We start from the raw sequence: 13,661 nt of genomic DNA, 5'->3' as shown, positions 1-13,661 counted from the left end.
TGACCTAGCACAGATTGTTCATTTACCTACAAGAATATCGGACAATCCTAATCATACAGCCAATATACTTGATCGTTTTCTCACAAACAACCCTTCTAAGTACACGGTCGAAGTGAGAGGTCCTTTAGGCACTTCAGATCACAACTTGGTGATTGTCTCTTCTCCAATGGAACCTTTATCTCATAGCTATTCTCAACCTCGTGTTGTTTGGCATTACAAGAATGCAAAATGGGATGACCTGCGAGACTTCTTTTCTTCTTTTCCTTGGTCGGATTACTGTTTCAGAACTTCTGATGTCAACGTTTGCTCAGATCGTGTCAGTGAAATTATTCTTGCAGGAATGGAATCCTTTATCCCACACTCCACTTTAAAATCTCGTCCTTTATCTAAACCTTGGTTTTCCAATAAATGCGCTAAGGCTGTCCAATAGAAGAATGTTGCATATCGTAATTGGCTTGTTTCTAATTCTTTAGTTTCATTTTCTGCTTACACCAAAGCTCGCAACAATTGCAAAGCAGTTATTAATCAGTCCAAACTAGAGTTTGAACAGGCTAAGAGTAGAAAACTTGCTTCTTGCCATAATGGTAGCCGAGCATTCTGGTCTCTTGCCAAAGCTATTGGCCGCAACATTTGCCCATCTCTGCTCCCACCTCTGTCCGAACCAGATGGTTCTGTTGTTACTTCAGACAAGGATAAAGCTGAACTGCTAGCATCCCATTTTTCTTCCAGCTCATGTATTAATGATCTTGGTAAAACACCTCCCACCATTCCTAACACGCTCCATTCAATGCCTCCTGTGGTCTTCCGTCAAAAGGATATCAGGATTTTGATGAATCTTGATGCTAAGAAAGCTCCAGGTCCTGATGGTATTTCTCCACTTGTTCTCAAAACCTGTGCTCCTGAACTTACTCCTATTCTTTGCCGCCTTTTTTCACTTTCTTCTTCCAAACGTGTTTTTCCTTCTGCTTGGAAATTTGCTCATATCCAGCCAGTTCCGAAAAAGGGTGACAAATCCCTCCCATTGCAATTACTTCTACTCTTTTTAAAGTAATGGAGAACCTCTTTTACAGATACTTCCATGGGCATTGTTCTTCTGAATTGGCTTCTATAATTCCCGCTCTCTCTTTCAAAACAGTCCGAACACGTGCCGCCACCAGCCAACATCCATTTACTGTCCAACTTCAAACCCACAGAACCAACTTTTCATCGTCCTCATTTATTCATTCAACTGCCATTTTCTGGAACAACCTTTCTTCATACATATTTTCTGAAAATTACAATCTACAGAAGTTCAAGTCCAATGTCAACAAATATCTTCTTTCGTCTTCTCAACCTCCATCCCAAGCATGGTACTAAGTACTATAGGTTCTAATACCTGTTGTGTTTGGGGTTCACATACAAAAAAAAAAAAAAAAAAATGGGCTGTACCCGTATCATTTCCTCATTCAGGGTGATAGGTGACTGAAATTTGACCCAGTTGGCAAGAGATAATTTCCACTTCCGGCAGGGTTCGGCTAATGGTGGTTGTGCAGTGAGCATATTACAAATAATTAGAAATCCCTGAAAAAACGAGTGCTTGCCTTTGAAAATAATGCATCTGGGAGCTCGTCAGGGACTCAAAACTCCAGCAATCTACCAAGTGATGCACACCCGATTCGAGCCTCAAAACAGAAAAACCAAGTGCAAACTACTCTGGTTAAAAAGGACATTGTTTTATTAGGAGACTCCATTGTCATGGAAACGGGGAATATTTTTTGTAATAAGGATAGGTGGAACAGAACCAGGGTATGTCTGCCGGGAGCAACTATTGATGATGTCACCAACAGATTGTCAGATTTTAAAGGGGGTAAAGAAAATATTATTATTCATGTGGGGACAAATGATATTAAACGTACACGACCTAATGATTTGTTGGAAAAATATAGGACCATGCTGAGGAACTGTCGCGAGCTAGGCCATAATGTCTATGTGTCTGCAATTCTGCCTGACACGATAGGAGGGATTATATGTTAAGAGCCTTGTGGATTAACTCAAGACTTGAAGGAATCTGCAAGGCTTTAGGGGGTAAATTTCTATCAGCATGGCCCACACTTGTAGGTAGAAGGAATTTGTGTTTTATAGATACGGGATACACTTAAACAAAGGTGGTGCAAAAGTTTTTGCCAGTATTATTGAGATACCTTAAAGGTTCAGGGAAACTGCTAGTTAGGGGATATGTGGGTAATACTGACACGCGTTTATCTGATAATATTGGTCAAAGTAACTCTTGCACATACCTTAAGAGTTCTTATCTGTTACCCCAACTGAATGTATTATCTAGATGTTCTGGGGGCAAAAACGTTTCTTCATACATATTTTCTGAAAATTACAATCTACAGAAGTTCAAGTCCAATGTCAACAAATATCTTCTTTTGTCTTCTCAACCTCCATCCCAAGCATGGTACTAAGCTAATATCAGGGAAGAGAGCCTAAAAAACTTCAAGGGTTGTGTTAGGGTTGTTAAATATACAAGAACAGTAAATGTTAATTGTTTATACAGTAACGTTAGAAGTGTCGTCAATAAAATGAGCGAATTCGAACTGCTGGTTAAAACAAGTAACGCGGATATAATAGGGCTTACAGAGACGTGGTGCCACCCGGAAATTGGGGATGATGAGTTCCAGTACGGCTTGTATAATGTGTTTAGGAAGGATAGAGTAGATAGAAGGGGTTGTGGGATAATGCTTCTTATCAGAAGCAGGCTGGGTGCGACAACAGCTTTCCCGGATTCAGACATTTCACATGCTAGTATAGAGTCTGTATGGTGTGAGATAGTTGGAAACAAAGGTATAATGCGAGTAGGAGTAATCTACAGACCAGGTGATTGTGACAATTATGACAAAAGTCTCTATATGCAAATGGAATGGGCAAGTAAGCGTCAATGCCTTATTATGGGTGATTTCAATTTGCCTCTAATTGATTGGAGTAAATGGGAAGGAAACTCGACATGGGGAACAAAATTTTTAATTCAACTAGACGACTGTTATTTGTATCAACATGTTAGGGAAAGTACAAGAGAAAAGAATATCCTAGACCTCAACATCACACATGAATCAGATCACATAACAGGGCTGACAGTAGAGGAACCAGTAGCAGGAAGTGATCACGGAGTTCTATGGTAAATGATGACGAGACAGGTAGCAGAAGTAAAAGGCAAAGGAATGGGTTTTATTTCAGAAAAGGAAATTACGATGCCTTAAGGTACTACATGGCCTCTATTAATTGGGTAGATATCGCGCAGAGAATGAATACAATTGAACTTTGGTACACTTTTAAAACATTAATCACAGATGCCTTGAATGCATATATACTATTAAAAAAATACTCCACAAGAAGGGTTCCAAGTTGGATGAATAGTGAAGTTGCCACATTACTTGAGCAGAAAAGGTGGCGTGGAAAGGTTACAGAGCAATAAAAAGTACTGAAGCCTATAACAGCTACAAGGTGATGTGTAATAGAGCTACAGAAAAGGTTCGACAGGCAAAGGCAGTTTATGAGAAATCACTAGCAAACAGAGCAAAGAGGGGGGGATAAAGAATTCTTCACATATATAAATGCCAAGAAGAGCAGGACAAACCAGATCGGACCTTTACGTAAGGGAAAGGGGATAGTAATAAATACACCAGCTGCCGTTGCAGATGAACTCAACAGTTATTTTGCATCGATATTTACAAATGAAAAGCCTTTTGTGGCAATGGGAAATTGTGGGAGTGAAGTTAAAAAATATGTAATTAATGATATTGAAATTTCGGAAGATTATTTAATGAAAAAACTTTCGAGCCTACAGACCAGTAAGGCTCCTGGAGTTGATGGAATATAACCTATAATCTTAGGGGAGGCGGCAAGCGAGTGCATTGAACCACTGAGGCTAATTATGCGAGCATCACTAGACTCTGGGGAGATTCCCTTGGATTGGAAAAGTGCAAATGTATCTCCCATACATAAGGGTGGCTCTAGAAGTGAAGTTGGAAATTATCGACCTGTCAGTCTGACTTCAGTAGTAGGAAAAATCATGAAGGCAATGATCAAGCGGGGAATTCAGGATCATTTGGATCGAATTGAAATTCTCAAGGATAATCAGCATGGTTTTGTAAAGGGAAAATCATGTTTAACAAATCTGGTTCGCTATTTCGAAAGGATTTAGGGAATAATTTCGACATTGTTTATTTAGATTTCAGCAAAGCTTTTGACTCAGTCCCACATGAGCGGTTGCTTTATAAGCTGGAACAGGTTGGAATCACTGGGAAAATCCTTAGATGGATAGAAGGATGGCTTCAGGGCAGGAGGCAGAGGGTTGTGATAAATGGCTATTCCTCAGATTGGGTTGATGTAAGAAGTGGGGTTCCCCAAGGATCAGTATTAGGACCACTGTTGTTTTTAATTTTCATAAACGACATTGATGAAGGGATTTTTTTTTTTTTTTATGAAAACCCCAAACACGAAAGGTATCAAAACCTATAGTACTTAGTACCGTGCATGGGTTGCAGGAGAAGTATGGGGGGGAGAGGGATGCCGGAAACTTTGCTCTAGAGACTAAACATGGGTTTCACCACTTCAAGCTTCCAATAAGCAAAGTGGTGGTATTTCACCGGTTGATGAAAGTCATCTACCACCTGGATAGAGGGCGTGATGTTTAAATTTGCAGATGATGTTAAGATTGGTAGAGTAGTTAATGATCACTGTCAAGCTGAGCTTCTTCAGAGAAACCTAGATAGACTTTAGGAATGGTCAGAAAAATGGCAGCTATCCTTAATCCAACAAAGTGTAAGGTATTACACCTGGGAAACAGTAATCCCAAAATAACTTATTCACTTGGTGGAGTTCAACTAAACCCAGTACTGGAGTAAAGGGACTTTAGTGTTACGATATGGTCAGACTATGAAATTCTCTGAGCATTGTAAACAGGTTGCAAGGAAGGCCCATGGTGTCCTATCGATGATCTATCGAACTTTTGCAAGTAGAGATAGGGGTGTGATAATCCCATTATATAAGGCTTATGTTAGACCACACTTGGAATACTGTGTTCAAGTATGGAGACCGCACCTAAAGAAAGACCGAGCTTCTTGAAAGGGTGCAAAGATGGGTAACTCACATGGTGAGATCGGCAAAAGGGCGTCCTTATGAAGAAAGACTTCGAATATGTGGGTTGCAGAGTTTGGAAACTAGACACCTTAGAGGAGATTTGATTGAGGTGTTTAAGGCTCTCAGAGGCATCAGTAAAATGAATGAGGACGAAATTTTCAAGATTATAAATGATGCTAGAACTAGGAGACATAAATTCAAGTTACGGGGGGGAAATGTTTAGATTGCACTGCAGGAAGTTATATTTTAGCCAGCGAGTTATAAATTACTGGAATAAGTTGCCTTCATGGGTGGTAGAGGCCGACAGTTTGGGGAAATTCAAAGGCCATCTGGATAGTACTTTCGGGTAAGGGAAGCGCATAGGTGATAGGTTTAATTTCCTTTTTTTAATTTTTTTTCCCATTAATTATTATTATTATTTAGTTATTTTTTTATTATTTTTTTTATCATTGTGTGTTTTTTTTTTTTTGGCTGGTGCAGCCATAGGCTTTCTTGAACCATGTGGCTGTTACTAATACTAATAGGGAAATGATTGCTGCCCATGGGATCATTCATAACAGACCATTCCATGACTGAAAACAGTACCGGGGAGCATATTGAGAGGTCAATTGCAGAAGTTTGTCCGGTTGGTAATTGTATGGTGCGTAGGTTCACCTGTATTAAGAATGGTAAGATTTTCCCTATCCAGAAGGGTTTCAATCAGTCGGCCATGTGTATCTAACTTAGAAGATCCCCATAAAGGGTGGTGACCATTGAAATCCCCCAATAGACAGACAGGGGAAAGTAACTGCAGTAGGTTTTCAAGATCTTGGTAAGGGAAGGTATGATTTGGTGGAAGATAGATTGAAACTAGCGTTATTGCAATCTGAGTAATGAAACATACAGCAACAGCTTCAATTTCTGTTTGAAGAACAATCTGCTTTGCTGAGATCTGCGAGTTCATCAAGATGGCCACACCACCATGGGCAGTATTTCATGTATTGCGATCTTTTCGATATATAGAGTAGTTCTTTATGGAGATGGAAATTTGGGAAGTTAAATAGGTTTGTTGCAAGCAGAAACTCACTGGAGAGTACCGATGAATAAAAGGAGATGAGTACAAGGAGCTGTATCTGACTACATTGTCAGTATGGCAGTTTTATGTCAATCAGACTTCGATTTGTCTTTTTTTGGAAATATAGGCCGACTAGTGGCCATTTCTTCCTCCACATATATTTTTAAAATCGGATCTTCCTGGATGAATGAGTAATTAGTATCCATGGAGGCGTTTTGGATATTTGTTTTTGAATTGGAACTTTTACTATGTGATGCTTATTGTTTGTTATTTGGTTTTTAGGAGCATTAGCAACTAAGGCCATATTACTCCTGGGATATGCGGTGATCATTCCCTGACCTTTCCGCATCCTCCGTATTTCGTGGTCACAGGCTTGAACTCTGGTCTGATCAAGAAGCATGTGCTATGCAATGCTGCTCCTGCCCACCTGGCTATGGAGGCGCCACTATATGATGCAGTGGCAATCACTGGTAGGGAAGGAGATGTGACTGATATTGTAAGAGGAGTGTTACATGCCTGTTCTGAGTGCTTGGGGGATATTGGATTGTTGCTCAGAGAGGACAGCTCGAACCCAATCGAAAACTGATATGTTTGGGGGGACGGTAACATCGTTTGGGTGGACATTGTTTATTGTTTTTGTGTAATACTGGCATAGGTACATTTGGGCATAGTAGGAGCAAATATTTTTCCGGCTTCTTGATAGCTTACCTTGTTCTCAACCTTATATTTAACAATTTTTTTTCTCAATTTTACATCTTTCACATGTTTTGGAATAGGCACGATGGTTGCCCTTGCAGTTGGGACATGTTTTCTCTGTCACCAAACATTCAGATTGATTACGATCAGAAGATCCACAGTTGGGACATACTGGATTTTCTCTGCATGTCAACTGAGAGTGGCCATAATTTTGGCAATTGTAACATTTCAAGGGATTGTTACATAGGGACGAACACGGCAAAGTAGATGACCAGCTTTTACTGATGACGGTAGGTTTGGGGAATTAAACGTAAGGATAATATTCTTGGTAGGTGTAAGGTTATAGTCTTTTTTAATCATTATTCTTTTTTCTACAATTACATTTTAATCTTGAAGCTCTTGAGTTATTTCTGCCTCCGTCACATTCAACAGAACTCAGCTGGATATAACACCCTTAGATGTATTTAGGGTAGCATGGGGAGATACTTTAACAGGTATCCCAGCAAAATTTGAAATTAGTAAGAGTTTCTCAGAATGTCTATGGTTTGCCGTTTCTAATAGTAGGTCTCCAGATTGTGGCCTCTTCACAGTCTTAGACCCTGCAATACTTTCCAGGAGTTTCTGGAAATAGGAAAGGAGATGATTTACCGAGAGGTTGTTCTGAAAGTGAATGTAAAATAAAAAATGCAGGACACTCTGTTGTTGGAGAATTTGTTTTCAACCTCTTGGGTTGTGATATGTCATAATCAGATTGAGTTTGTGGTTGAGAGCTTGTTGACTCTAAAGGTGAAAACACATTTTGCTCCATATTTGCTCCTTTTAGCTCTTGGCAGTTCAACCTTTCTGCCAAGGTTTCCAGCCCCACCATGAGGAGGCAGGAGCAGTGCTTGGTGTGACCAAGCAGAGGTGAGTAAGGATTAGTATTTAGGAAAGAAAAATATAAAAGAAAGGTGGATTTCCTTCCCTACTCTCTACAAAAACTTTTTGGTAGAAGAGCTTCTATGAAATAAACAATTTTTTGAAAACGCTGGAACTTAAAAAGAACTACTAATCGCTTTATGAAGATACCTTACTGAAAGATCGCCCAGATTGGTCACAATTCGCTTGGCACCCGGGCCAAGTATTAGGTGCCCTTTATGCTCATTCTCATGGCCAAGGACAGTTCCTGTTAGTGGTGATGGCTGGAAGAAAAGTAAAACTTCACTTACTTACCCTGATATCTGTTTGTACTGTAAGACAGTAAGGCTGATTTTGATACTGCTGTATTTCTCCTGTTATTTCAGCAACTTTTCGTCGTTTACTAAAATTAATCAGGCCTACTGAATTAGGTAAAAAATCTGGATTTCCCTCCTCTGTGTGGAGGATATTGGTTAAGTACAGACCTAAAAATAGACACAAAAATAAAATAATTTATATAAACATTTGGTATACATGTACGAATTAGTAAAAAATTCAGAGTTACAGGGCTCAATAACTTCTACGAAAAAGATCGAAGTAATCTCTTACTTTTTTAATAGTATACATGTATATACAGGGTGGTCAATGAGTAAGGAAACATGTTTTAAATATGTCTGTAAATAACCACACTATCTTAAATATATATTTTAATTAATGCTAGCAATTTAAAGGGAATACATAAACTTAAAAAAAAAATTACTTCAGTTTAATATGGCTGCCATTTTGGTCTTTACAAAATTGTAGTCTTTTGGTCACAGAGCAACAGGCAGCAAGGCACAATTCCTCAGAAATGTTTGCAAGTTCTCTTAACTATTGATTGCTGAAGCAACAGCAGAGACCTATGCTTATTACTAAATATTTTATCCTTTAAGAATCTCCATAAAAAGTGCAATCACAGGGTGTTAAATCTGGGTAATGCCTGGCCATTCAATGGAACCCTGCCATATGAAATTTTCTGAGCAATGCAGACAGGCTGACAAAGCAAGTCATGGGGTATTATCAATGATATACAGGAAATTTTGCTAGCAGGGAAAAAAGGAGATAATTATACCTTTGTATAAGGCATTGGTCAGGCCATGCCTTGAGTACCGCGTACAGGTGTGGTGGCCTCATTTTAGGAAGGATGTAGAGTTGCTTCACATGTACAGAGAAGGGAAACAAGACTGATGAGGGAAATGAAGGGAAATAAGACTGGTGAGGGAAATGAAGGGGTCCTCTTACCAAGAAAGGCTTAAGTTCTGCAAATTGAAGCAGCTGGAGACTAGGCACCTGCGAGGTGATCTTATTGAGTGTATAAGGCCTCAAATGGGTTGAACACATTGAATCCTGATGGGATTCTTCCGCTTGCTCAGATCACGAACCTGAGGGGGCATAAATTCAAATTGAGGAAAGACAGTTGTAGAATAGATGTGCGGAAATTTGCCTTTAGCCAGTGAGTGGTTAATTGCTGGAAGAAACTTCCATCTGTAATTGTGGAAGTTGATAGCTTAAATAAATTCAAGGAGGAACTGGACAAACTTTTAGTGGGAACGGTTGTGTGAATTTTTTTTTTTTTTTGGCTGATGCTACATAAGCTCATACACTTGGTTTCTTGCATCACAGGCCTTTATTACTACTACTATATGATCTGGAAATGGGAACTTTTTGACTAAGGATCTGGTGACACTTTTTGGACTGCATTAATGGAATAGTTTTTATCTTTAAGCAGTCTTGGGTGGCTTTCTCCTACCATGGTTCACTCAAAGAAAAAAGGTCTGAGAACACCTCTACCCAAATTCCAAGGAAAGGTTCATTTAAATCTTGTTAAAGAATAAATAGAGTTGTTATGAGAGTAATAAGCACATTTCACAGCTATTAACAGTTCCATTTAGTTTAAATGTGGTTTAATCAATCAACAAAACACTGCCAGTGATATCTGGGTTAATAACACTTAGCCAAAAATGTTCGGCAAACTCCGATCCTCTATCCAGGTTGTATGCATTCAAATTTTATAGCAACATGGGACAACAACAAATTTTGTAGCAATATCCGCTGAGCGAGACAGGCTCATCAGATGAAGTCAAATGATGTATCTTGGGCACTTCTATCGAAGAATAACTGTTAATCTCAACCAGTTTCAAGCTATTATATGTATAAATGATCTTCAAAACAGAATACACTAGAGGATGTTTTCCTCGTTTAGATGTCCAGTAGCACAGATGACAGCACTGAGTCTGATTCAAGAAAGGGGTAATTTTCAGAGGATGCAGCTAAGGTTGTTCTGTCACAGGTGTAAATAAACATATGGAGCATTTACAGCACCCAAGGCTACACTTTGTTTCAAGGTCACAGGTGGAGCATTTGGAGTGCCAAGGTTACACTAGGGGGAACTCCCCTTCCAGGTCTAGGTAGCGAGTAATGGGCGTGGCAACAGATAAGTGCTCAAGTATTGCTCTCTTCAAAGCTATGCTAATGGCGGCGTGGGGATATAACCACTAACAATAGTGATGGATAATTAATGCTACAGTACTCTCTGTGTACCCAAGAAAAACTAAAAACAATCTCCCCAACAAGCACATCTCACAAATATCTTCAAGTCTGATACCAAATTTCAATGGATAACTGCATTTTAAATACTGATAAAAATGAATAAATCAGAACAGCACGGCTGGTCAGTTTAATGGCCAAAATAGGGACTGCTGTTATAAGTACATGTTGTGTATCATGTACAGCAGCACCTAAATGTTAGTTTAACTCTGCCATGGTACACTGTGATGAATACAGAGCTCTGTAAAATTGCCAGATACATATATGGTGTTATGTCTGTGAAGTGTGTGTGTATTGTTCTGTTTTATCTGGCCAATTAGCTACCAGAGAGCAGCGATCACCAGGATGGTTGCTCCCTAGTACCTGTCCATGCCACGAGGTGGTGGGCCACAACAATACGCATACTGTCAAACAAAAGTGGCAAGGTAAGAATCCCGCATTCATTAGCATTAGCAGAGGCATTTGATGCAAGAAAGCAAGCTTATGCAGCATCAGCCAAAAAAAAAAAAAAAAAACCCACTTCCACTTCACCCCTCTGTTCGTTCAAAATACCTGTCCAGCTGAGCCTTAAACTTATTTAGGCTATCAACCTCCACCACAAGGGATGGAAGTCTGTTCCACCAACCAACCACCCGCTGGCTAAAGGCAAATTTCCGCACGTCTATCCTACATCTGTCTTTCCTCAATTTGAATTTATGCCCTCTCAGGTGATTTTTCTGAGCTAGAGGAAGAATCCCATCAGCATTTAGCATGCTTAAACCATTCAAGGCTTTATACACCTCTATCAGATCACCTCGCTGGTGCCTAGTCTCCAGACACTGTAATTTGCAAAACTTAAGCCTTTCTTCGTAAGAGCACCCCTTTGTTCCATTCACTAATCTTGTTGCCCTTCTCTGTACTCGTTCCAGCAGCTCTACATCCTTCTTGAAATGAGGCCACCAGACCTGTATACAGTACTCTAGGTGTGGCCTGACCATTGCCTTATACAATGGAATAATCACCTCCTTATACCTGCTGGAAAAATTCCTGTATATCATTGACAATACTCCATGAGCTACTCTTGCAGCCCGTCTGCACTGTCAGAGAACTTCATATCTGCCTGCACAACCACCCCCAAGTCCCTTTCATTCTCTACCACTGTCAGTGTAGTACCAAAGAGTTGATACGTTGCTCTGGGGTTGCTGTTTCCCATGTGTAGTACTTTACATTTGTCAATGTTAAACTTCATTTGCCACCTCTCAGCCCATCTGCTCAACCTTTCCAGATCCTGTTGCAGCAGCATAGTGTCAGTAGTGTCCTTGACAACCCTGCCAACCTTTGTATCATCTGCAAACTTGGACATTAAGCTTGATATACCATCATCAATATCATTTATAAATACAGAAAACAATAATGGACCCAACACTGAGCCCTGAGGGACTCCACTAATAACATTAGTCCACGATGAGCAGTGTCCATTGATTACCACTCTCTGTCTTCTTCCCCTCAACCACCCCTTTATCCATAGCAGCAATTTGCCTCCAATGTCACACTGCTCCAATTTCTGTAGCAGTCTTCCATGTGCAACAGTATCAAAAGCCTTTCTAAGATCCAAGTATATAATATCAAAGTTATTCCCTGCATCCAGTTCTTTCGTGACTGCATCATAGTATCCAATCAAGTTGGTCAGGCAAGACTTCCCCTTAACAAAACCATGCTGTGTCTGAGCTATAACTGAAGTCTTGTCTAAATGATCCTGCAGTGCTTCTTTAACCAGTGCCTCCATTAATTTTCCTGGAACCGAAGTTAAGCTCACAGGTCTATAATTACTTGTGTCAGCCTTTGATCCTCCTTTGTGAATTGGGGTCACATTTGCACATTTCCAGTCTATGGGTACCTCCCCTGAGTCCAAGGAAGCTCTCATAATTATGGCTAAGGGTTTGCTTACTTCCATTGCTGCCTCCTTTAATATAACTGGATAGATCCCATATACCCCGGGTGCCTTTCTTGTGTTTATCTTCAACAGTTTCTCCTCCACTTTACTCCCAGTTATTAAAAGATTCTGTAGCTTACTGCTAGAGTTGAATACACCTCTGGCATTCCCCTCACTGAATAACTCCTCATGTGTGAATGTCGATGCAAAATATTCATTTAGTTTGTTAGCTATCTGAGCAGGATCATCAACAGTTGACCCATCAATATCAAGTGGACCAATCTGATTCATCCCCTTCCTTCTAGAGTTTACATAAGTAAAGAACTCTTTGCTGTTTTTCTTTGCATCCCTTGCCAAGGATTTCTCGTAATCTGCCTTCGCCTGCCTAACCTCCTTTGTAACTTGGTTGGAATATCAACTTGTATCTATCATAGGCTTCTGTGTCGTGTTAATTTGTAAGTATCCCATGCATTTTTCTTCTCTGCCATATGCCTCATTAGTTCATCTGACATCCATTTTGGCCTAAACCTTGAACAATATTTCTTAGTTGGTATGTAAAGCCTAGTAGCTTCCAAGATAAGTTCTTTGAATGCTTCCCATTTTGAATTTGCTGTTGGTAACATCATCAGTTGGTCCCAATGTATAGAATTTAAATACTGTCTCAGTCCATCGTAGTCGCTTTTACGGAAGCAATAACCCTTCTCTTTACCCCTAATGGTAGTTACCTCTTTGAGTAAATCCCACTTCAGCACACTGTGATCACTGCCACCTAGTGGTTCATTTATCTGCAGATTTTAAATGCATGAAGAATCACTGCTGATAATCAAATCAAGAGTACTACTCCCTCTAGTTGCCTCCCGAACATGCTGATGTAGAAAACAATCATCCAATAAATCCACAAAAGCCCTGCTAGTGTGTGAGTGACCAGCCCCCAAATTCCAGTCAATATCTGGGAAATTAAAATCTCCCATTATAAGACTCTCTGATTTACTGGCCCACTCTATTTCCCTGTACAGTTCCTTATTATACTCATCAGAGTCATTAGGCCTATAGCACACTCCTACTCTCAATTTTGATCTCCCAATGCTTATGTCACACCAAACTGACTCCACACTGCACTGTCCAGCGATGTCGACTGGCTTCACTTCCTTGGTTTTTATGTGTTTCTTAACTAATAGCATAACCCCTCCCCCCTTCCTATCCTGTCTATCCTTTCTGTAGACATTGTACTCCCCAAATTGCAGTTCTGCATCCCTTATATCTGTGTGACACCACGTCTCTGATATCCCAACAATATCTGCCTTTGATGTTTTGAGCAATACCTCAAATTCATCAAATTTATTTACTAAACTCCTAGCATTGGTGTACACGCAAGTATACCTGCACCTGTTTCTA

At 39.9% G+C, this 13,661-nt stretch overlaps 1 protein-coding gene across 2 annotated transcripts in view; it reads right to left on the bottom strand.

Annotated features, from left to right (window-relative positions):
• The window catches only part of Sos (Son of sevenless guanine nucleotide exchange factor), a 669,490-nt gene that overhangs the window by 81,435 nt on the left and 574,394 nt on the right, over nucleotides 1-13,661 (bottom strand). For both annotated transcript variants that reach the window (XM_090376631.1, XM_090376632.1), the window contains exon 21: nucleotides 8,084-8,253. In XM_090376631.1, coding sequence (XP_090232757.1) covers nucleotides 8,084-8,253 — 170 coding nt within the window. The remainder of the gene's footprint in view (nucleotides 1-8,083; nucleotides 8,254-13,661) is intronic.

This window comes from Mastigoproctus giganteus, chromosome 6 (assembly GCF_048544385.1).
Source record: "Mastigoproctus giganteus isolate SK-2022 chromosome 6, ASM4854438v1, whole genome shotgun sequence".
In the NCBI taxonomy this organism is placed as follows: Eukaryota; Metazoa; Arthropoda; class Arachnida; order Uropygi; family Thelyphonidae; genus Mastigoproctus; species Mastigoproctus giganteus.
The sequence above is the reverse complement of the archived record's forward strand: the minus strand, read 5'-3'. Positions and strand labels throughout refer to the sequence as shown.